Raw genomic sequence first — 23824 nt, forward strand, 5'->3', positions numbered from 1 at the left:
GCACTCACTCTGCACTCACTGTCACTCTGCACTCACTCTGCACTCACTGTCACACTCTACACGCACTCTGCACTCTCTGTCACTCTCACACTCACTGTCACTCTGCACTCACTTTGCACTCACTGTCATTCTCGCACTCACTCTACACTCACTGTTGCTCTCACACTCACTCTGCACACACTCACTATGCACACACTCACTCTGCACTCACTGTAACTCTGCACTCATTCTGCACTCACTGTCACTCTGCACTCACTCTGCACTTACTGTCACTGCACTCACTGTCAATGTGCACTCACTGTGCACTCACTGTCACTCTACACTCACTTTGCACTCACTGTAACTCTGCATTTACTTTGCACTGACTGTCACTCTCGCACTCACTCTGCACTCACTGTCACTCTGCACTCACTGTCTCTGTACTCACTCTGCACTCACTGTAACTCTCCACTCTGAATCTGCACTCTGAATCTGCACTTTGAATCTGCACTCTGCACTCACAAACTGCACTCAGAAACTGCACTCAGAATCTGCACTCTGCACTCACAATCTGCACTCACAATCTGCACTCACAATCTGCACTCTGCACTCACAATCTGCACTCTGCACTCACAATCTGCACTCTTCCCTCTGAATCTGCACTCTGCACTCTTCCCTCTGAATCTGCACTCTGCACTCTGAACTCTGCACTCTGCACTCTGCACTCACACTCTGCACTCACACTCTGCACTCTGCACTCTGCACTCACACTCTGCACTCTGAATCTGCACTCTGCACTCACACTCTGCCCTCAGAAATTGCACTCTGTACTCACACTCTGCACTCTGAATCTGCACTCACAATCTGCACTCACAATCTGCACTCACAATCTGCACTCAGAATTGAATCTGCACTCTGCACTCTGAACTCTGCACTCTGCACCCTGCACTCACACTCTGCACTCTGCACTCACACTCTGCACACTGATTCTGCACTCTGCACTCACACTCTGCCCTCAGAAACTGCACTCTGTATTCACACTCTGCACTCTGAATCTGCACTCTGCACTCACAATCTGCACTCAGAATTGAATCTGCACTCTGCACTCTGAACTCTGCACTCTGCACTCCCACTCTGCACTCTGCACTCACACTCTGCACTCTGCACTCACATTCTGCACTCTGAATCTGCACTCTGCACTCACACTCTGCCCTCAGAAACTGCACTCTGTACTCACACTCTGCACTCTGAATCTGCACTCTGCACTCACAATCTGCACTCAGAATCTGCACTCTGCACTCACAATCTGCACTCTGCACTCACAATCTGCACTCTTCCCTCTGAAACTGCACTCTGCACTCTGAACTCTGCACTCTGAACTCACACTCTTCACTCTGCACTCACACTTTGCACTCTGAATCTACACTCTGCACTCACACTCTGCCCTCAGAAACTGCACTCTGTACTCATATTCTGCACTCTGAATCTGCACTCTGCACTCACAAACTGCACTCACAATCTGCACTCTGCACTCACACTCTACACTCTGAAACTGCACTCTGAATCTGCACTCTGCACTCACAAACTGCACTCAGAAACTGCACTCAGAATCTGCACTCTACACTCACATTCTGCACTCAGAATCTGCACTCTGCACTCTGATTCTGCACTTTCAATCTGCACTCTGCACTCTCACTCTGCACTCCACACTCTCAATCTGCACTCACAATCTGCACTCTGCATTCTCAATCTGCACTCTGTACTCACAATCTGCACTCCGCACTCTCAATCTGCACTCACAATCTGCACTCCGCACTCTGAACTCTGCACTCTGCACTCTGAACTCTGCACTCACATTCTCCGGATGATGCCATCATTGATATCATCAAGGATGTCACTTGATTTGTCATTAGTGATGTCATTAAGGATGTCATTGAAGGAGGGGGGGTTGGGGGCATCTTATCACTAGGTGCAAGATGGCCACCACCTAGTGAGGCTCTGCTGGCTGGACGGTTCATCCACCATAAATCAAACCAATTCCTATACACTGTTATGATGTATTTGGTATCTACAGTGCAGTATTGCTCGTGATTATATAAGGACCATGGGCACCAGTGGCCCACATATACTGTCGTCTCCAATCGAGGAGTGAAATGGGTCTATTAAGTACGCCTCTTCACAATAATGGTCATTGATGTGTGAGCATATCTATGTATATCAAAGCATGCTTTTAATATGAATTCCAGCGGTGGAGGCTGAAAGGACGAGCAGGCTGGGAGAGGCGATGTCAGAGGATTCTGTGAGCTCCCAGCCTGTCGTTTCCAGTGGTGGGGGCAGCAGTGAGGAGCAGGCGGGGAGAGGCGATGTCAGAGGGCTCTGCGAGCCGGCATCTGGCGAAAGGCCAACACTTACACATGAAAGGATGCAGACGAACGCGCGCCCGCAAAACTCACGGCACACTGGTGAACGCGCCCCGACCATCTGGATTCTATTACCGCAGCACCCTGACAGCTCTAATTGATAATTTATGGCACTGCCGTGCGCATAACCACACAGAATATGGCGGAAGTGCCGAAGCGAAAATCCATATGGCCTATTGCGTGAAGGCTACTAGAAACACGTCACCGCGAGGACCAATTACCATGCAGATGGCAAAACAAACTACTGAAAAATCTCGCGCACTGAGGAATTTTTACTGCACGATTCTGAGCCCCTTAACAATACGGCTCGGAGCTCCGCCCCACTGCTGACGCAGTGGTGACGTAGGCCGAGCCCTAAAAAGTACTTCGGTGCATGCTCTGAGAGACTCAAAATGCAAGAAACTGAGGGGCATATTAGCAGGAACCTCGTTAAAATTATCGCCATTTTAGCGGCAGGAAACTGCAGCTAAAACTGCGATAAAGTGGTTGCTAATAAGCGTTATAGAATTCCAATAGAAGCCCAGGTTAGATGGCCCGCACATCTAACCTGGGCTTCACTTGGAATTCTATAACGCATATTAGCAAGGCAATTATCGCCGTTTAGAGGCAGTTTCCTACCGGTAAAACAGCGATAATTTTAATGATGTTCTTGCTAATATGCCCCTGAATTTCTACAGCAACAATCTCGGCGCAGTCGCTCAAAGATGAAAAGCTGGGATTGTGTTTCCATAGTTGCCAATGTCCCGTTTTTGCAGGGGCAGGCTGGAGACTGTCCCGGGTAATATTGTTCTAGAAACTGTTCCTCTTTATTACACACAGGTACGCAAACAAGAACTTTCTATCTGCAGCAGCCTGGGCTGCAAAGTGTCCCGGGAATTTTTTTTCAATTGTTGGCAACTATGAGCTTCATCTAATTCTACTAGATGGGATACTGGGTACTATGAGTTGAAGGAGGGGGCTGATGGCCTGTGACCACTTCTCTCTTTCCCTCTCTCCTGCAGGTGCACAGAACCTTTATGGACGTGGGGGAAAGCCGAACAAACCAGGTGAGGAGGGTGAGCCACCAGGCCCTGCACTGTGTTGGGTCTCAGGCCTGTCTAAAAGATGGCCGTTGTGAGGAACTGGTGTTTTAACAGGCTAGGCTGGCGTATTATGCGCCCGGTGTATCAGGCGGTGGTATATTGGGGGGTTGTTATATCAGGCGGTTGGTACATCAAGGACCTGGTATATCAGTGCTGGTGTGCCATGCGTCTGCTATATCAAGGGACTGACATACAAGGGGTGGAGTATCATGGGTCTGGTGTATCAGTACTGATGTGTCATGGGTCTTGTGTATCAGTGGACTGACATTAAGGACCTGGTATATCAGTGCTGGTGTGCCATAGCTCTGGTGTATCAGGGGACTGACATACCAAAGGGTGGTATATCAGTGCTGGTGTGTCATGGGTCTGGTACATCAGTGCTTGTGTGCCATAGGTCTGGTGTATCAGTGGACTGACATTAGGGACATGGGCTATCAGTGCTGGTGTGCCATGGGTTAGGTGTATCAGTGGACTGACATTAGGGACTTGGTATATCACTGCTGGTGTGTCATAGGTCTGGTGTATCAGGGGACTGACATACCAAAGGGTGGTATATCAGTGCTGGTGTGTCATGGGTCTGCTATATCAAGGAACTGACATACCAAAGGGTGGTTTATCAGTGCTGGTGTGTCATGGGGCTGGTATATCAGTGCATGTATGTCATGGGTCTGGTGTATCAGTGGACTGACATTAAGGACCTGGTATATCAGTGCTGGTATGCCATGGGTTAGGTGTATCAGTGGAATGACATAAAGGACCTGGTATATCAGTGCTGGTGTGCCATAGCTCTGCTGTATCAGGGGACTGACATACCACAGGGTGGTAAATCAGTGCTGGTGTGTCATGGGTCTGCTATATCAAGGGACTGACATACCAAAGGGTGGTTTATCAGTGCTGGTGTGTCATGGGTCTGGTATATCAGTGCGTGTATGTTATAGGTCTGATGTATCAGTGGACTGACATAAAGGACCTGGTATTTCAGTGCTGGTGTGTCATGGGTTAGGTGTATCAGTTGACTGACATAAAGGACCTGGTATATCAGTGCTGGTGTGCCATAGCTCTGGTGTATCAGAGGACTGACATACCAAAGGGTGGTTTATCAGTGCTGGTGTGTCATGGGTCTGGTATATCAGTGCGTGTATGTCATAGGTCTGATGTATCAGTGGACTGACATAAAGGACCTGGTATTTCAGTGCTGGTGTGTCATGGGTTAGGTGTATCAGTGGACTGACTTAAAGGACCTGGTATATCAGTGCTGGTGTGCCATAGCTCTGGTGTATCAGGGGACTGACATACCAAAGGGTGGTATATCAGTGCTGGTGGGTCATGGGTCTGGTATATCAGTGCTTGTGTGTTATAGGTCTGGTGTATCAGTGGACTGTCATAAAGGACCTGGTAGTTCAGTGCTGGAATGCAATGGGTCAGGTGTATCAGTGGACTGACATAAAGGACCTGGTATATCAGTGCTGGTGGGTCATGGGTCTGGTATATCAGGGGACTGACATAAAAAGGGTGGTATATCAGTGCTGGTATGTCATGGGTCTGGTATATCAGGGGACTGACATAAAAAGGGTGGTATATCAGTGCTGGTATGTCATGGGTCTGGTATATCAGGGGACTGGCATACCAAAGAGTGGTATATCAGTGCTGGTGTGTCATGGGTTAGGTGTATCAATGGACTGACATAAAGTACCTGGTATATCAGTGCTGGTGTGCCATAGCTCTGGTGTATCAGAGGACTGACATACCAAAGGGTGGTTTATCAGTGCTGGTGTGTCATGGGTCTAGTATATCAGTGCGTGTATGTCATAGGTCTGATGTATCAGTGGACTGACAAAAAGGACCTGGTATTTCAGTGCTGGTGTGTCATGGGTTGGGTGTATCAGTGGACTGACATAAAGGACCTGGTATATGAGTGCTGGTGTGCCATAGCTCTGGTGTATCAGGGGGTTGACATACCAAAGGGTGGTATATCAGTGCTGGTGGGTCATGGGTCTGGTGTATCAGTGGACTGTCATAAAAGACCTGGTAGTTCAGTGCTGGTATGCCATGGGTCAGGTGTATCAGTGGACTGACATAAAGGACCTGGTATATCAGTGCTGGTGTGCCATAGCTCTGCTGTATCAGGGGACTGACATAAAAAGGGTGGTATATCAGTGCTGGTATGTCATGGGTCTGGTATATCAGGGGACTGGCATACCAAAGAGTGGTATATCAGTGCTGGTGTGTCATGGGTCTGGTATATCAGGGGACGGGCACACCAAAGAGTGGTATATCAGTGCTGGTGTGTCATGGGTTAGGTGTATCAGTGGACTGACACAAAGGACCTGGTATATCAGTGCTGGTATGCCTTGGGTCTGGTGTATCAGGGGACTGACATACCAAAGGGTGGTATATCAGGGAGTTGGTATATCATGGTCCTGGCATATGAGGTGGCTAGTATATCCTTGCATGTATATCTGGTGCTGTTTACATTAAGGACTAGTATATAATGGTGCTGGTATCCTGGCGGCTGGCATATCTATGCATGTATATCTCATCCCTAGTGTAACAGGGTTGCTTTACATTAAGGGGCTTGTTGAGTGGGATGCTGAGGGTGATGGTGGTGCTTATCAATGGGACTCTGAGGAAAATGCATTGCTGGTGGAAGAGGACAACAGTTTCCATTCCCTAATGTAGCAGAATGACTGGTTTCTTGTCAATCTGCTGAATGAAAATGCCCACCCTCAACCTACCCCTTTTATACCTCCCCTTATCATTGTCTCTTATACCCAAGAAGTCAAAATATCACACCCACACAAGACTCCACGATAGATGTAGAGATCGTTTAGCAATATTTTTTCTGCTCTGCATGTCACTTTTGCCCACCGCTGCCTTGGTTTTCATCTTTTCTCAGATGGGTAAACTTCAACAGCCTTCTTCCCTTCACTGTACCTCAATCCCTCAGCTGTCCATCCCCGCTTTCTGACTGTCTCTGGGTCCTCCCGAACTCTCTCAACCTGTTCCCCCAATCTCTCTTCCTTCTTTCTGCAGGTTATGGGAGACCTCAACCAAACTACGGAGCAGGTCAGTTCGCTTTCTTACCTTCACCCTGCAGCCCAGGGCTCAGCTCTTCGAGAGAAAGAGTCTCATCCTTAGAGTTATTTTGCACTTTGCTAATAAATCAATACATAACATACAATCAGTTATAATATTGTTTTTTTTTTTTATTGAATTGCAGCTTTGGGCCAAGGCAGCTACCCTCAGGCTAGGAAGCAGAAAGTTGGTGAGTGCATGCAGGATTTAAATGTGTGAGCTACCAGGACTATCCTGCAAAAGGGAACCATGACTAGAAAGTGTGCCCAGTCACTACTAGGTCCCCCTCCAAAATTCCATCAGCTATTACTCGTACTGACTCAGTGCTTAATCTGCAAGAAAATAAGTGCTGGGGCACTCTTAAGGAGGCCACTGCAGCTTGCACCACACATTGCCCCTGCATCGCTGCCAATAATATTACCAAACCAACTTCTATCACACCCCTACAAATGTGGCAATTCAGGCTATTTCAGACCTCCAAAGCTATAAGAATGGCTTTGGCGGCAAGTAACAGTCATTTTAATGTATATTTAAAGAATAATTACCTCTTGATTTGGTCATCTCTAAAGTAGACAGATATTGCCATCTTGTGGCAGACAGTCACACGCACTGGTGTTGACCATTAAGTGCTGGTGCTGAGCACCGGAAACCGCTGGCACAAATTAAGCACTGCACTGAACAGTACAAGGTCTCTGCTTACTTCCTTCTGTAGTTGCATATACTTACATCTACACCACTAGGGATCAGTGCTCTTATCATTTTGCAGTTACTTTTATTTACCACTAGGAGTTGCTGTTGCTATTTTCCAATAGTTCTTGTTACACATTCCCCTAAGGCAATGAATGCTCTTCAGTTTTTTTTACTGTCAGGCCATCTCCCACCCCTTGCGTAAAACAAAGCCACCAGACTCTCCTCTATAAAACGGTACATACTGCAAGCAAAAAAAGCATTATGGTGCTTGAGAGCACATTTTATATTAAATACATTTGATTTGCAGCAGTGTTTTTCAACTTCTCACAATAGATATATGAAAGGTAAAATAAAGCATGCCAAACATTTCAATTGAGAATTTTTCAGACGCTATCTTTTGTTATTCTTCTTGCTTCAAGTAAATCTTACGTTTAAAATGTAAAACAATTGTAATCAAATCAGCCAAAACTTTCAAGGGGCTTTAAAAGAGATTTTGACAAAAGCTGGAGTTAATTTCAGCCTTTAATGTTGTCACATTCTCTCACTTGTTGTCAAGTGTGACACGTGACCTGTCCTGGCTTGTTAGCAAAAAGCACTTTGCAAACTGGGATTTTTCAGCCCGTCAGCATTCAGTACAGTGTTAAATTTGAAAGTACAAGCCTCAAAATGCAGTGCGCTGATGGCTAAAATGCAAGAGCTGGCAGAAGATATTTCGCTAGAACTGCCATGAGACAGCTCTGACATATTTAACAAATGGAACATTGCTTTTATGTCCAATTCTTATATTTAAAAGTGCAGGTAAACAAATTGCCAACATGCCCCTTGGTAGATAGAACCTCTTGCCCATAAAGGGTAAACAAGCATTGGCATAGCCAATAGGTCTCGCATTTGGGACCTTATACGCTTTTAGCCATGCAACAGTTAATGTTGTTGCACCAAGGTTATTGTACTGCATAACTAAATATTTATAATGTTCCAAAGGCGAGACCTATTGCCAATGCTTGTTTCCTCTTTTTTTGAAAATGAGTCATTTTGAACCTAAATATGTTATGTTGGGGTGGTAATTACCAATGTCAGACAACAATTATGTACACTACCTAAAAAAAATAAATATATATATATATATATATATATATATATATATATATAATATATATATATATATATATATACACACATACATACATCACATAAATGTCCTCTTCATTGCTAAGAGCAGAATAAGCAAGCTTTGATAATCGCAAAACAAATCTGATCTTGAACCTGGTGCTGAACACAGCAGCACAATTAGTATGCAAAGCTATGCAGACTGCCAGTCAACATGCCAAATCCCAATTAAAGTCAGCCAATCATGACATAAGCCTAGCCACACAAACAGTCTGATCTCACTATTACAAGTCAAGCCATTTTTAAACCTGTGAAGACAGCCAATCATCATCTGAAAATCCCCCAAATCCAGTAAATCTCTGCAATTCAGCCAATCGGCATCAGAACCTACTCAATGCTGATAAATCCCTAGTGTGCAGCGAACCACAAGCTGAATCCTCACAGCAGAAACGAGACGTGTTTAATCCTCTGAGAAAAGATTAACAACAATTCACGGAATATATTGTAAATAGGAACCGGTATCCCAACTTACGCAGGTCTGAGATCACCCCATTAAACTTTTCATGCTGTGAATGGAGGGAGTGAAATAATGAAGGGGAAGGGCAGGGGGAGTAAAACGAGTGCTGCGGGGGGGGGGGCTGAGGGAGAGAGGGGAAGTGAGAGGGAGAAAAGAGAAGTGGAAGGAAAAGGGAACCGAATAGGCAAAAGGGCGCAACTGAAAGAAAGAGGAGTGCGCGAGAGTGAGAACTGAGTCAGAGAAAGAAATGTGAGGGAAGAGGAAGAGATAAGTAAGTAGAGGAAGACAAAGGAGGGACAGAGAGAGAAGCGGGAGGGTGAAGAGAGAGAAAAAGCGAGGCAGATACGTGAACAGACAGGAGGGCAGTAAGCGCAAGGGAACAGAAGGAGTTAAACGAGGGGACAGAACAAAGACATGAGAGGGCAAGTAAAGAAAGCAAGCACTGAAAGTTAAAAAAAAAGCGTGCTTTGGAGAGCGAGTGGAAAGCCAGATGGCGCCTCTGCTCGTGACAGTGCGCAACCACGCGCTCTTTGCCACCCAAAAAGCTTTGGTCGGCTTTTTAAAGCCCACTCACTAAATATCTCTGTCGCGCATGCGCTTGCTCAGGCGAGACCTAAAAATGTGACCGTGTATTAGATATGAGATGGTGTGGATTTTAGAGGCTTTATCCGCCTCCTACGCCCCAAGATGTTTTGTGCCACAGTCTGACACCCACTTGGCACCAAATCTTGCCCCGTTAGGGGCGGGGGGAGGGGCAGTTTGAAGATCTCCACCCTAAGTGACCATCGTCTTCTTGTGGCATCACTCATTATAATGGAGGCATTGATTTATTTCTCCTGTAGTTTCCCAATTTCACTAATAAGGATTGATTTGCCTATACTCCTACAATTACACAATCACTCGAGGGAGGGCATTTTGCTTGTTTTCCTCCTTTATTTACTCACACCAAACAAGATGAACAAAGGATGGTTGGTGCTTTGCTGTTAACCCGTTTACTGCGGCCATTATTTTGGCGCAGTGCAGGTGTTCTGAAGAGTGGGTGGGGCTGCGTCAGCCGTTGAACGTTCGCAGCACCAGCCAGGTAGTGCTCGCGACGTCCAACAGCCGACGGCAGCACTGATAGGGTTAACATATATGGTTCCAGGCATGTTGTTGCACTATATAGCCACGAGGTGGTGCAGTTTCCTAGCTATTGATTTAAAAAGTCTCTGGAAGCACCCTAAGAAACCTGTGGTATTTCACGCCACCACTCACATGGCTCAAATATTTTTCTTTCTCTCTTTGAAGGATATGGAGGAGTGCAGCCGAACTATGGGGCAGGTGAGTAAATTCGTACTCTCCTCACTCTGTCACCACTTTAAACGAGAGTTATCAGTCAAACATTCCGTAAAATGTTTCCTGGGCAACAAATCACAGTACAATTCTGAAGGTCTGTTGTTTTTGATTGGTTTGCAGCTCTGGGTCGGCAGAGTCAATACCCTAACCCCGGGAACCAGAAAGCAGGTAAGGCAATGACAGGATGATTCGTTCCCTCTAAGTGCCCCATATGTGTATGTCTCCAGCACTCCAGCTGTATTTTCCCTGCTTCCGGTTCAAAGCTGGGGGCGGGCGGGAATGGAGTAGGGTCTAGAAATACAGCGAAATATTTAAAGTTTAAATAACCGGACCCAGATGTACTAACGCTTTGACTTAGGGTGGAGTTTGCCATCCAGTGCAAATCAGGATTTGCGTTGCATAGTGTCCCAAAGTAATGCAAAGTTGTGCTATGCACTGCTTTGCATTGATTTGTGCCAAGGGGCATTCCATGGGCGTTCCCTATGCAACCACCCATGGGATTTGACACAAATCTCTAGCTACAAACATTCATAGACAGGAATTCGTGTCAAATCTTTATACCTCCTCGAGGCAAGCGTAATGAGGAGAAATATTGTAATATTACCTCTCTTTTCTAACTCTGCATACGTACTACTTTGTACAGCACACATACACAAAGTGAGGAAATGCCTTAAAGTATAGTTTTTGTACTAGAATTGGCCCGTTCCAGGACAAAATGTAGGCTTCAGAAAACACAGAGACCCTTGCACTATGGCGGAAGGGTGTGTGTGTTGGCGCCGGGCAGTCAAAAGTGCATCAGCGCTGGGGGAGAGAGAAATGTACCATACCTTAGTAGATATGGCACACTCCTCTTGACGCAAGGTAACACCAGAACTCTGGTGCAGCGTTGCCTTACTTTAAAGAATAGTACATCTGGGCATATCTGTTTTAATTACTCAATCCCTGGGACTCTGTTATGGAACCTCTGAATGTTAAAAGCATCATTCAGTACCGCCAAGATGTAAGTAGCAGATTAAATAGACCGATTTCCGCAGGTGATGCTTAATCAACTGGTCTATGTTACCTAGCAGGCTTCATACTCGATATTCGAATGTAGAAGTTCAGGTACTCATTATCCCAGAGTATCTGTATGCTGCTAAGAAGTGCTGGTCTTCTCCCATTTTAAGTATTGCATTTCTGTTAAAAGTGCAGGTTCTGTGCCTTTAACATTAAAGAAGCGCAGGTACTCAGTACCTGACAGTACCTGCCCATTTAAAGAACTTACTACTTCTCAGTGAGCCATATGCCTTGCGTAAATATGCTTCTGGGAGGTCGCCACTGTGAGAAAGACAAGAATGGAGCAATGTTGATCTTTTGAGGTATTTGTGAATGTGATCATTACAGCCTAGAGACATGCAACACAGTGGGCCCTGCACCCCTGGGTGATGGTTCTTCCACTCAGTCTCGGGGTGGCCAGGCTCAAACTTGTCAAGATTTAAAATTAAATTAACTTCCAACAGGTTATCCCAATGGAGCAGGCGTTGGAGCTTACCAGGCACCTGGAGCCTACCCTGGCGCTGGGGCATACCTTGGTGCCGGAGCCTACCCCAACGCCAGAGCCTACCCTGGAGCTGGAGCTCAGCAAGGTAAGATCAAGAGTAATGAGGCAGCTTGACTTTCCTCCCATCTGTCCTGGATCTAGGGGGACTTGCACCATCAGCGAAAGACCACGACAGCCATCAGTGCTAAACTTTGGTTAGAAGCACCCCACAGCCAGCATTGCAATCCTTCACTTCTAAGTCTCTCTCCTTCACATTAATTATAACTTTTGAGCTGGTCTCGCTTCTAAGGTAGGAACTCTCCACAGAACATACTATGGATGTAAGCCAAATGTAGCTACCCATAGTGGGTGTCGTAAAAAGTGCCTGGCATTCCCCTGAACTTTAGGTGCCGTCACCAAGGGCTGAGGGTAAAGGGTTGCTTAGGGTTAGCGGATGGATTATGGTTTGTGGCTGTTCTGGGTTTTGGATTATGGGTAGTGGGGGTGGGATTAGGAACTGCATTGGGTTACAGGTTGCATTCAAGGGTCAGTGGTCAGGTTAGGGGTTGTGTTAGGGTTGGATAGGAGGTGTGGTTAAGCATTGAGTTAATGGATGAGCTCAGGGTCTTTGGTAGAGTTTGGGCAGAGTTAGGATTGGAATAGCGGTTAAAATTTTGAGCTGAATTGGGGCTATTTGTGGATGGTGTTAAGGTTAGCGTTAGAGGGAGTGACAGGTACGGATTAGGATCAAACTGGCATTATGAATAGAGATAGTGGTAAGGTGGGGAGTTAGGGAAAGGGGTCTGACCAGGAGTAGGGATTGTGATTAGGTGAGCTGTCTATCTAGTGGTATTGATAATGCAACGGTGACAATGTGATAGTACAATATGTACAGTGTGTATTGATGCGGTATATATATGACGATTTGAAAGCAACAATGTAAATGTTGACAATGTAGTCCTTGTAGATAAAGTGATAAATATTCCCAGTCAACTCGTAGGTTACAAGATGGATTTGTTTAGGTTTTTGATATGTTTCTTTATTGAATTTTTCCAATACTTGTACAAAGTATACATACATGGAACAAATAAAATATCAACCACTGTTTCGTAATGTTTGCCTTCTGCTCTCACCTGGCTTTTTTACGGCAAAAATAGCCACAAATATAAAAGTAAACAAGCATTGGCATAGCCAATAGGTCTCGCCCTTGGGACTTTATAAGTGTTTAGCCATTCAACAGTTTATGTTGCATCAATGATATTGTGCTGCATAATTAAATACTTATAAGGTCCCTAAGGCGAGACCTATTGGCTATGCCAATGCTTCTTTTCCTAACAGCGTTACCCGTATCGTACCATAGTCTGTTAAACATCGTCATCTGTCTCCTCCTTGGAGTGCTTTAGGAAAGTATAGTTTCAGAAAAGAAACAACCACAACAATAATCTCCCTGGTCTGGGCGTTCTTCTATTGCCAGTTGGTTTGCACTGAGGCTACTTCAACATTTTAGCAGCTCTGATGTTGAAAGGCAGTTGAAGTTCCCCTCTAGTTTGTCAGGATACACAAGTATTTTGCTTGACGTCATCTCCATGGCAACTATCAGTCCCTGTATCTCCGTTCTTTCCCGCGTGGCACTCACCCCTAAATAAAGACCACAGGAATGCAGGCGCAGTGACGCCACTGGAAAAGTGTGTGAATGACCTCGATTGAAGTGTCCGAGGAACAGCACTAGATTCGCACATGTGCAGCAAAAGGAGCAAAGCAGATGAGGTGAAGCGTCCTCTGCTTTACTAACCTTACTTGCGCCACCATGAACAGAGTGCATATCAAGCATGAAACAAAGTATAATAAAAGCAGTGGTTTTATAGAGTTACAAAAATGAACTAAAAATGCTTCAAATGTTAATGTTAAATCCGAGATGGCGGTATACAGGTCTGTTGAATATAGTAAAATGCTAATGGTAACATATTTGTGTGCTAGAAGTTTTAAGTGACAGCTTTGACTGCAATAAGAACGTTCAGTACTCCAAGATGGCTGACAGCAGTGTGCTCACAGAGACAGATAAGGGCTGGCACGGAATGAGCATGCAGACTTGTCCTACAATTAGGTTTATTGTTTTGGATGCTGATCTAAGCTAAAGCATCTGTGCGGCGTGAGCAGCAGCGTCTTCCCTGCAGCAGGTGTTGCAGTAAGTAGAGCAGTTTTCAGCGTGAGTGCCAACGCATGATAAGAGATATGCATCCCGAAGAGCTGCACAAGTGGGTTTCTGCATGCTTCATTCCCTGCAAGTTACTTCCCTCAAGTTTGCGTTCCGTCCAGTCTGTGCTGCAACCGAGTATAGTTGGCCAGTGCCTCACAAAAGCACCATGCACGTATTGGGATAGTCTTGTGCATTTCCGCCTATCATCAAAATGTACCCGCTTTACAGTGATGTCTGTCTGTTATTTATTGTGAATAAACATATTTTGCTCTGAGGCCAGTTCCTTGTCAAGCTCTGCAGTAAAGATTGTGTCGTAGATCGCCCCTGCTATGTCTCAGTGTCGCTGAGTGTTATAGTAGCTGTTAGAGACATTGGCTATGTACGCAGAACCGGGGCATCTTGCTTTGATAAGGAGTTTTTGGTGGAATGTTTAAGGTGAACTTAGTTTTCTGTGAACTTAACAAGCGGGAGGGGTGGGGGGAGTGCACGAGCGCTAAGCAGCAAAAGGAAATTAAACAAGCCGGTAATGTTTGTTTAAACAAGACGTGCGGCCGCAAATGGGGGTTGTGTGTGCGCGTGCAAAAGTGGAACGTGAAAGTGAAACTGATCGTGGTCCAGATGGCGACTCGGACGGTGAAAGCTGGCGGGTGTGTGCGTGCACACGTGCACGCATGCGTAACCGCAAGCGCTAGGCCATCAAAAGCATGGGGTAGCACTTTGAAAACTCCGTTTACTAAATGTCTTGCAGTGCAGCGCATGCGCTGGCTCAGGCGAGACCTAAAAAGGAACCCCCAAATTTTCTGATCTCCTGCCTTCATACCTGCCAAACAAACAGTTGTATTCTTATTTCCTTGGTGCGATGTTTAACATCCTGATCACCATATTTTTCTGACATATTCACAAGTGCAGTGTTGTTCGCCTCCCAGTTGTCACACAGGTTCCCTTGTAAAGCGCCTCCATTAAGTAAATTCCAATCACATAATTTAATATGTGTGTAGCCCACCAAAAAACTTCCAGTTATCTAAATAATATTCTAACTGCATTAAATTTCTCATTTGTTATTAATGTCTTTTGGTTCTGGTCAGAAGGGCAAGTTTTCCGACCAGGGAATAAAGATGTATCAAAAGGGAGGGGATCACATTTCCTCATTTGAACATGAGTGAATCAATTTCTCAGCCCGCTAACATATTCGTGCATCACATGTACACTCATGCACGCATGCACAGATATGTGTAGACACACACACACACACTCTTCCCGCCCCTAGGAGTGGGAATAATGTATACATAGTCTTCCAGTGTTTTACCTAGCACAGGAAGCCAGACCACTAGCTTACCCTCCTTGCCCTGGGCTCTAGGAAACTCAGCATCACACATGAGCCTTTGTATCACATGCCTGTATTTTTGTACTTCCATTTACTCCATTTATTCCATTTACCTGCTTATGTATTCACCCCAGAGGTGGGTATATAAGCAGGTAAATAGTTATATATTTAATACCTGTTTGGTCCTACCTCATACCCTCCAGCCACTCACAACCACAACACTAGTATAATTCCCTACATCTTCCTATGAAAAAACCTCTACAACTCAGTAAACGATTGGGGGATTTTGTTTGCTTGAACTGTTTATGCAACTACTATCAACTGCAGATCGGTTTAAAACCCCAACTCTTGTTGCCTTTTTCACAAATTAAGAGCATTTTATCTGGACCGAAGATCACGAGCACAGTCGATACAGTGTAAGATCCATATGATCCAAACTCAATTAAATAAGTCTCAGCCAATAGTGAGACTTGGTTGTTGAACCATAACGTGAAGACCAAGGTTCAGACTTTTCAAAAATGGAAGGCTGAATGTGGGGTACATATGTCGCTATTAGAATAATGTAAACTTTGTCCCCTCAGTAAACTAGAATATCAGGAAAGTCATCTAAAAATATTGCAATTTTATAGCATGTGGTTGAAGTATTATAAACCAGTGTTCCGAAGGATGAAATCCTCTCCAATAGCTGTCCAAGCTGTATAGATGACTCTCCGGGTACTTGCTTCACGTGTTTTGGCCCTGAGGCACCTCTCTAACAATTGGCAAGATTTTTCAATTTACTTCATCAATTAATTTCTCCGGCAGTGCAGATTCCTTCAGAGAGAATAGCACTTTTATAGGTCGAAGAGCGAAGTAGATTGGTTCGGTGTATATATCTACGCTTTTGGATCATTTTCTAATAACTGCAGAGCAAAACTGAACAAATCTCCTGTTTTTAGCGATTGGTGTTTCAAATTTTCTAGGATTAGAGCATTTAGCATTGCTCTCATACAAAATTTGAAAAAAGATGACGATCTTATTGAACTAGGAAATTTAGATTTAATTTATTTTCTTAAATCGGTATTTGCTTTGGTTTCTTTGTTTCTTCTTTTCAAGATCCTTTATTCACTGCTAAAATGAGATTTCTTTCTAATATATATAAAATGGAGAAGACTGAGTTGAGATTCTTTTTTATATGTATTTATATATTTGTATTATGTATCATAATGAATACATAAAATATTTTATAAAACATTTTAATTCCTTCACATGTTGCAAATTATGAATCCAGGTTTTTCTTTGTATTTCCAGGTTACAATGCGGGTGCATACCAAGGCGCTGGGGTTCAGCAGCAATATGGCAATGGTAAGACATCGTTCAGCAGTGCTCTCAGCCAGCAGGGGTCACTCTAATACTAGTACACAGCTCTCTTTCCCCAATGGGTCAATTCAGCAGTAATAACAGAACCAGCTAGCAGTTGTCACTTAAGAGCAGGTCATGGGCCTCTCTCTCTCTGCAAGCGTGGAGCCACTATAGCTGTAATCTGAGCCCAGGCCAGAAGGTGTGACTCTAAGAGGCAATATTTGGTTCTTTTGTTACATAGGTTATTACTTCACCTGTCCTCACGTCCCTGTTCAGCAGGTATCTCCACAAGAGCATTCCCTCCCTCCCACCACAAGGCTCTCCAGCTCCACTACGCGTGTCAGTATTAGGCCTGGGTGAAATGTACATTATGCTGGCATAATTGGCACAATTTTGAGAATGTCCTGATACGCGTGTGGGAAATCCCCCAAATTACGCTGTTAGGCCAGCTTGATTCCTTGCCACAAGCATGCCATTTGCGATAAAAGTTGACTAGGAATGCACGAGAACAGTTAAATATGAGTGGATGTTCGTGGTCCTTTTGTGTTTTTTGCTCTATTTCTTTGTGGCGAAAGGCATCCTTGCGTCAGAAATTGAGAGGAGGCAGCATTTTGTGCTAAATTATGGCGTGAAGTTCCATATTTTAGTTTTGCATAATTTTGCAAACAAATGTGCGTAGTTATGCAATACAAATAACCTGCATTTTGCACACTCTAGTCAGTAGCCCCAACAGGTTTTGTTAGCAGGTGTCACACATTTGTAGTGACAAGGACCAAAATGAACTTCTGGAGTCGTGTCTTGTTCAAGTATTGTACTTTATTAGCCACAGTCTTGGCAGCCCGGCATCAACTGACCATCATTGAACTGTGCTCACCTCAAACCCCACACACTACATTCTACCAGGGCCGGCACTAGAGCTGGTGGCGCCCGGTGCGACAATGTTTGTTGGCTCCCCCAATGACCACCTCCACCATAGATTACCTCACCACCAACCTTTAACAGTGCCCCAGTCTCCATAATCACTCTCTCAGATGCATATTTAGTACTCTCCGTCAGATGTTTATATAGCGCCCCTAATACCAGTGTAGGGTGTCAGAGCACTTTACATCACACACACATTACACAGAGACGATCAATCATACGTGTGTAACTCAGAGTATAGGAAATGTTCCATAAGACAGAGGACTACAAGGTGTAGGAGTCACATGCCATCAATACTGGTAGGAAGTATAGGTTAACAGTGCTTCGTTTAGAGAAGAACAAACTCAGAATTTAAAAAGAAACACAATAGTTGGGTGTTCTCTTTAATAATGAGAATAGATTTCTGCCCAAATTAATCCTTTTTCCAACATTAATCTTTGTTCCAATCAATACTTTGCGTACATGCAGTTCTTTGATAACATTTAATCGTTCAGTACAGTTTCAAAGTGCATACAATGTAAATAGGTCAATAGGTTAGTGCCATATATAAGTTCAAATTCTATATTAGGGATTTTAAATTATAAAGTGCAAGTAACACAATTATGTCTCTTTTAAACGCAGTAACCCACTGACCGATTTACATTCTATGCACTTTGTAATCTGCTCAGTATTTTGTTTTCTGCAACAGGCATATTAACCCTCTGCACTACTTTATAGTGAGTCAATACAACAATTAAACAAAGCTCCGATCTTTCTTCCGGAAAAACATTAACCACAGGATGATTTCTTCAGATTTTTATGTTGCCTGGAAATTGCTGGAGGAAACGAACGCGGCAGCAGGTGCTTTAAATTAATAATAGACTTGCAAAAACAGCACGCTCCGGAAGCCAACACCCGGTGCGTTGGCACCGGTCACACTGCCATAGAGCCGGTCCTGCATTCCACATTCCAGGCAAGGGCTTCTGGAATGTGGAATGTACTAACAAAGACACCACCACAATACCTCCCTTCCTTACAATTTACACAATGAAGAGCAAATAAACAAATACAAATTTTAAGAACAAAGAAAGGTTTGAACAAAGGCAAAATAACTAAATACAACATACGTATGACATATAAAATGAAAATGGCATGGAACGTATAAAAAACAAAATAACAAATCACGAAATCTGATAGGCTAAGTGATAGTACTCCTTTGTCTACTCCTTTGTTTGAAAGATTGAGTAGCCCCAGTAAGCGTATTACTCACACCAGGTTTCAAACTCGAACCCCCAGCATCAGATTTGTCCCCTGAGGGACCCCCATTCATTTTTGGTTCTGAGGAACCATTGTCATTGTTCACATTCACCACCCTGCTCCTGTTCCACCATTCACTTCCCTCAGTTCGGCCAGCATTTCGAGTGACCACTTCCACTCTAACTGGTGCTCTAAAGTTAGATTTCCCCTAGGCAACATGAGTGGGATCTTTCATGTGCGCTCAATCACCCACATGAATGTTGACTCTGTTACCAAAGCATATTTTCCACAGCTTCACACAACTCCACCTTGTTTTGTACAGCCCACTGAATCCACTCCACCAGAGTGCAGTTCATTTTTTCTATGTGTCCGTGGGCCTGGGGATGATACAAAGCTATGCGCTTGTGTCATATGGCATTGCTGTCCAAGAAAACCTTCATCTCTCTGGACACAAATTGGACTCCGTTGGCAGAAATAATTTCCTTTGGACAACCCTCCCTTAAATTTCTTTTTTCAAAAACTCAATGACACCTCGGGTGTTGGATTCCTCTATGAATTTAACTTCCCACCATTCGCTATAATAATCTACAACCACAATGGCAAACCTAAACTTACGTTTCAAGGTACTGAAAGGACAAATAAAATTAAATGCAAGTGTAGACCTTACACTCTCATGAAGACAGACAGGCTGGAGGGGGGCAGTCCATTTTCAGAAATTTATCACTGGTAGCACACATGACACAGTTGCTGAAATTTCAGCATCCATCCAACCAGTAACTGTCTCTCATCTTTCTCTTGGTGATCGTCTGACCCAATTGTCCTTTATGATCATAGAGAATGATCATTTCTCTCAAATTAGTGGGAGTTACAAATTTGTCACCTCGGACCAGCATTCCTTTTTTCTCGATAGAAAATTCACCAGCCACTTTGAAATAAGCTTGCAACCCGGTAGGGCAAGGCCTTCTCTTCAGTCCATCCCCCAATAGCGAATCTCTGAGCACTCTCAAGTTCTTCACCCTTCACTGTTTCATTATTCCACTCCTGTTCCATGAAAGCATTATCTTGACACACATCAATGGTTGCAGTTACACATTCCTCATCATCTTCATTCCCATTATCTGGATACTCAGCAACATTGAGAGGCGAAAGTCATAAATAGTCCTATCTCGTGTTTTTCCCACCTTGGATGAACTCCACATTGAAATTGTATTGCAATAGTTTAGAACTTAACTTGGCCGTCCTAGGTGTATGAGCCTTGATGACCGTGCCCCCAAGAATGCTTATTAAAGTTTGTGATCAGTCCTGAGAGTAAACCTTCTTCCCCATAACAAACATTTGAAATGTTCCACCGCCCAGCAGCAACCCAACAATTCTTTTTCTATGACAGAAAATACTTTTTCTGTTAATCTCAAAGACCTGAGCACAAACCCCACAGTTATTTCAGTTGTTCTTTTCACTTGAGCAATGGTGGCACTCTAACCATCATTGCTGTCATGTACAGTGATAATACATTCTCCGGAAGGATCAAATAGTGCTAAAACATCAGCGGAAAAATGTCATTTTTAAGTGCTTGAAATTCATCTTAGCACAAATGGCCCCACTCAAATGTTTTGTTCTTCTTTAAAAGTTCCCTCAAATGAACTGTTTTTGCAGCACCGTTTTTGATAAATTTTGCATAAAACTCACAAAGCCCTAAGAAAGATGCTACACATTCCTTACTCTTGGGTGTAGGGGCTTCTGAAATAGCATCAACCAACCCAGGCCTGAGCTCTACTCGCTTCTCAGAAATTATGTGTCCCAAATATTCAATGTTCTCCCTTGAAAACCACATTTTTGTACATTTTTCAACACTTCATGCATACGGTTGTGATGACTAACATCATCTTCACCAGCCACCAAAATATCGTCCTGGAATGTCACTACCCCTTTGATCCCCTTCAACATATTATATAGCACATGTTGAAAAATGGAAGCAGCTGATGCTAAGCCAAAAGGCATCCTGATGAACTGAACCGTTCCAACAGGAGACACAAAAGTCGTAAGGTGTTGAGAAGACTTATCAAGTTCAATCTGCTCGTAAGCGTACACTAAGTCGATCTTGGAAAATACCTTAGCACCCGCAAAAGTGCTAATGATGTCTTCTATTCAGGTTAAAGGGTGTAAATTTACCCAAATCGCCTTGTTATGATTCCTAAGGTCTATGCAAACTCACAATTGACCATTTCTTTCCTTGCTATCACCAAAGGAGATAACCAAAGGTATGATTCAATGGGTTCAATCATGCCAACTTCACCCATTTCGGTACTTTCCTTAATTTATGCTTGACCGGAGTGATGCCACTTTGGACCTGATTTTATGTTTAAAACCTTCAATCCTTCCCAACTTCTCACCCAAAACTGTCCCAAATAAACCAGTCCACTTCGCCTTGGGGTCAACTTCACCAGAAACTTGTTCAGTTGGGGCTCCCTCCGTCACTAAGGAAACCTGAACTTTCCGTCCAGGCCTCAGCATCATGCCAAACAAACCCTGATGATGCCATCCAAGGATGTTTAAGCCTTTCTTGGCAACATGCACCGTACCAAAAATAGTTCTGGTTTTGAACCTCAAATGGCTTTCAAAATATCCAGAAAGTTCAATCTTAAACCCATCACATTTCTCAGGATTCCTATCAGTTGGAAGTAGTTTCCTGTCACCCCATACTTCCTGGAACAACTTATCAGTCACCATCGTCATCCTGGAACCAGAATCAATCAGTAATCTAAACACCTTTACATCAACAACAATATCTTCATATGGATTAACACAATTGGATTCACCACCTTGGACGACCAAAACCAAGTCCTTTGCCATGAACTGTTCAACCTCTGAACTGCCCACAACTCACTTTCTGGTACAGTGTTGACTTGATCCTTGGCTGACTGACAAACTTTGGCAAAATGCCCTATTTTACCACATGTTCTACACTTAACGTTTCTCACTAGACATGGCCGACCGTTGGGACCATGATTAGAAAATCCACACCTGAAGCAAAAAATGTTATACTAAAGAATCCTCCTTTAGACTCTCTCTTTGTAATTTTCTTATTGTGCCCATTTTGTTTGTCACTGCCACTTTCATTCACAACCGACACCCCACTATGGTTCTTAAGTGTCAATTCTCTACAAGACTTACGAGATAAGTCAATGTTTTTCACAACATTGATTGTCTTAGACAAACTCGTATTGTTCATAGTTAGTAATTTCTCCTGGACTTTTTTATAATAATAATAATCCACATTTGTAAAGCGCACAATCACCCGTAAGGGTCTCTAGGCGCTGAGGGCCGTCGGGAAGATTAAGCAAGCTATTGCCCAGAGTCACATGGTGCTGGGCTAATCTGCCGACAGTGCCGGGGATCGAACCTTGATCCCCAGATTCCGGAGTCAGTCACCCTAGCCGCGGCGCCACACCTCTTCCTAACAATGTACCATTTTTCCTACAATGTACAACTATCTGGTCACGGATTAGTTGTGACGTAAAATTTTCAAACTCACATTCAGCAGCCAGCATACGTAATACCGCTACATATGTGGCAATGGATTTATCCTGCTGTTGCTCTCTTGAAAAAAATGTAGTCTATTAACTATTAAACCATGTTGTACATAAAAAAAAAATTTAAGTTTCTTCACAGCCAGCTGATACTCATCAATGTCCTCATCATCTTCTACTAATTGAAAGGGTGGCAGATGCTCATAAATGGATTGATCCTCAAAACCCAAATTATGCTCCAACAAAAACCTTTTGGGTTCTGGGTAATATCTATTTCCCCAATGGCTCCCAAGTATTTAGTAAAATCTCTGTGCCAATTTCTCCTTGGAATGTGTGGGTCACTCAGTAATTGGAGAAAAGCGGGGGCATTAACACTTTGCATGGTATGGCACCCAGGTAGTAATTTCTAAATACCCTAACACAAGACAGAGTAAAACAGATAAATGTGTACATATGATAATATAACAGATAATGATAGCGAAATGTCTTGTCCCTATAAGAGAAAAAGAAGGGAGACAGCCATTACAATGCGGGATTTACACTGCGCTACCATTACGACGCAGCCATCACAACGCAAGTCATTACAAGGACTTTCGCCGGATAGCCCTATATACTAAGAAATAGTATGATTTACTATTCCAACACCTTCCCTACTGTTACGTAGGCTGGAGTTGGAATAGTAAATCATACTATTCCTAAATCCAGCGCCTACAGCGCAAGTCGTTGTAACGACTTGCGGTGTGATGGATGCGTTGTAATGATAGCGCGGTGTAAAGCCAGCGTTGTCATGACATACATCCGAAAAATAAATGTACAAATGGGTACACAGTTTAATGTGCGGGCTAGAAGAACTGTGTCTAAGTGCATCAGACACAGTTACTCTAATGGAGAAATTATTCAGACCGCACACTATTTGTGTGTGTATCACAGACGTGTAGATCCGAACTCACTGGATGACCTCAAACTTTACCTTGGATAACGGAGTTATGCACAGCATGTGTGCGCATCACAGCTGTCGGGAGTTTGACCTCTTCGCAAACAGTAAACTGATCCGCTGGGATGCAAACGTCTGTTTGTTTATCCGCATAGGACAAACCCAAACCAATATGGCCGCTAATGTGCCGTCCGTGTCAGTAGAACGTGCTCACGCTCAAAGGAAGAGTCGCCGCAACATTGTCATGAAGAGGCTCAGTAACATGATGGTGGCAACTTGGACATTCAAAATTTGCTCAGGGTAATACGCGCCTGGAATACCTGCGCTGACGAGTCGGTAAGTGCGCGAGCACCGCTTTGAGAATGCCGTGCTCTCACTGCTGGTATAGGCTTCGTGCAAACCATGTAGACAGATTCCTGTATGCCCACTCGGGCATCCAGCTTGAACTTGAGTACACTAAACACTTTCTGGCCGTGGATCCCCTGAGAGAATGTTTGTCACAGGATTTCCCTTCTAAAGCACCTCCATTAAGTAAATTCCAATCATATGATTTAATCTGTGTGCAGCCCACCAAAGCACTTCTTGTTATCTAAATAGTGTTCTAACTGCATTGAGTTTTT

The 23824-nt window shown here is 44.0% G+C and overlaps 1 protein-coding gene across 1 annotated transcript in view; it reads left to right on the top strand.

Moving 5' to 3' along the window:
* GREP1 (glycine rich extracellular protein 1) overlaps nt 1-23824 on the top strand; it is a 96668-nt gene that overhangs the window by 21830 nt on the left and 51014 nt on the right. The window contains exons 6-12 of the mRNA XM_078653218.1: nt 3401-3445; nt 6515-6547; nt 6702-6746; nt 10158-10190; nt 10326-10373; nt 11705-11830; nt 16536-16589. Coding sequence (XP_078509344.1) covers nt 3401-3445; nt 6515-6547; nt 6702-6746; nt 10158-10190; nt 10326-10373; nt 11705-11830; nt 16536-16589 — 384 coding nt within the window. The remainder of the gene's footprint in view (nt 1-3400; nt 3446-6514; nt 6548-6701; nt 6747-10157; nt 10191-10325; nt 10374-11704; nt 11831-16535; nt 16590-23824) is intronic.

Source organism: Lissotriton helveticus, chromosome 7 (assembly GCF_964261635.1).
Source record: "Lissotriton helveticus chromosome 7, aLisHel1.1, whole genome shotgun sequence".
NCBI classification, from domain to species: Eukaryota; Metazoa; Chordata; class Amphibia; order Caudata; family Salamandridae; genus Lissotriton; species Lissotriton helveticus.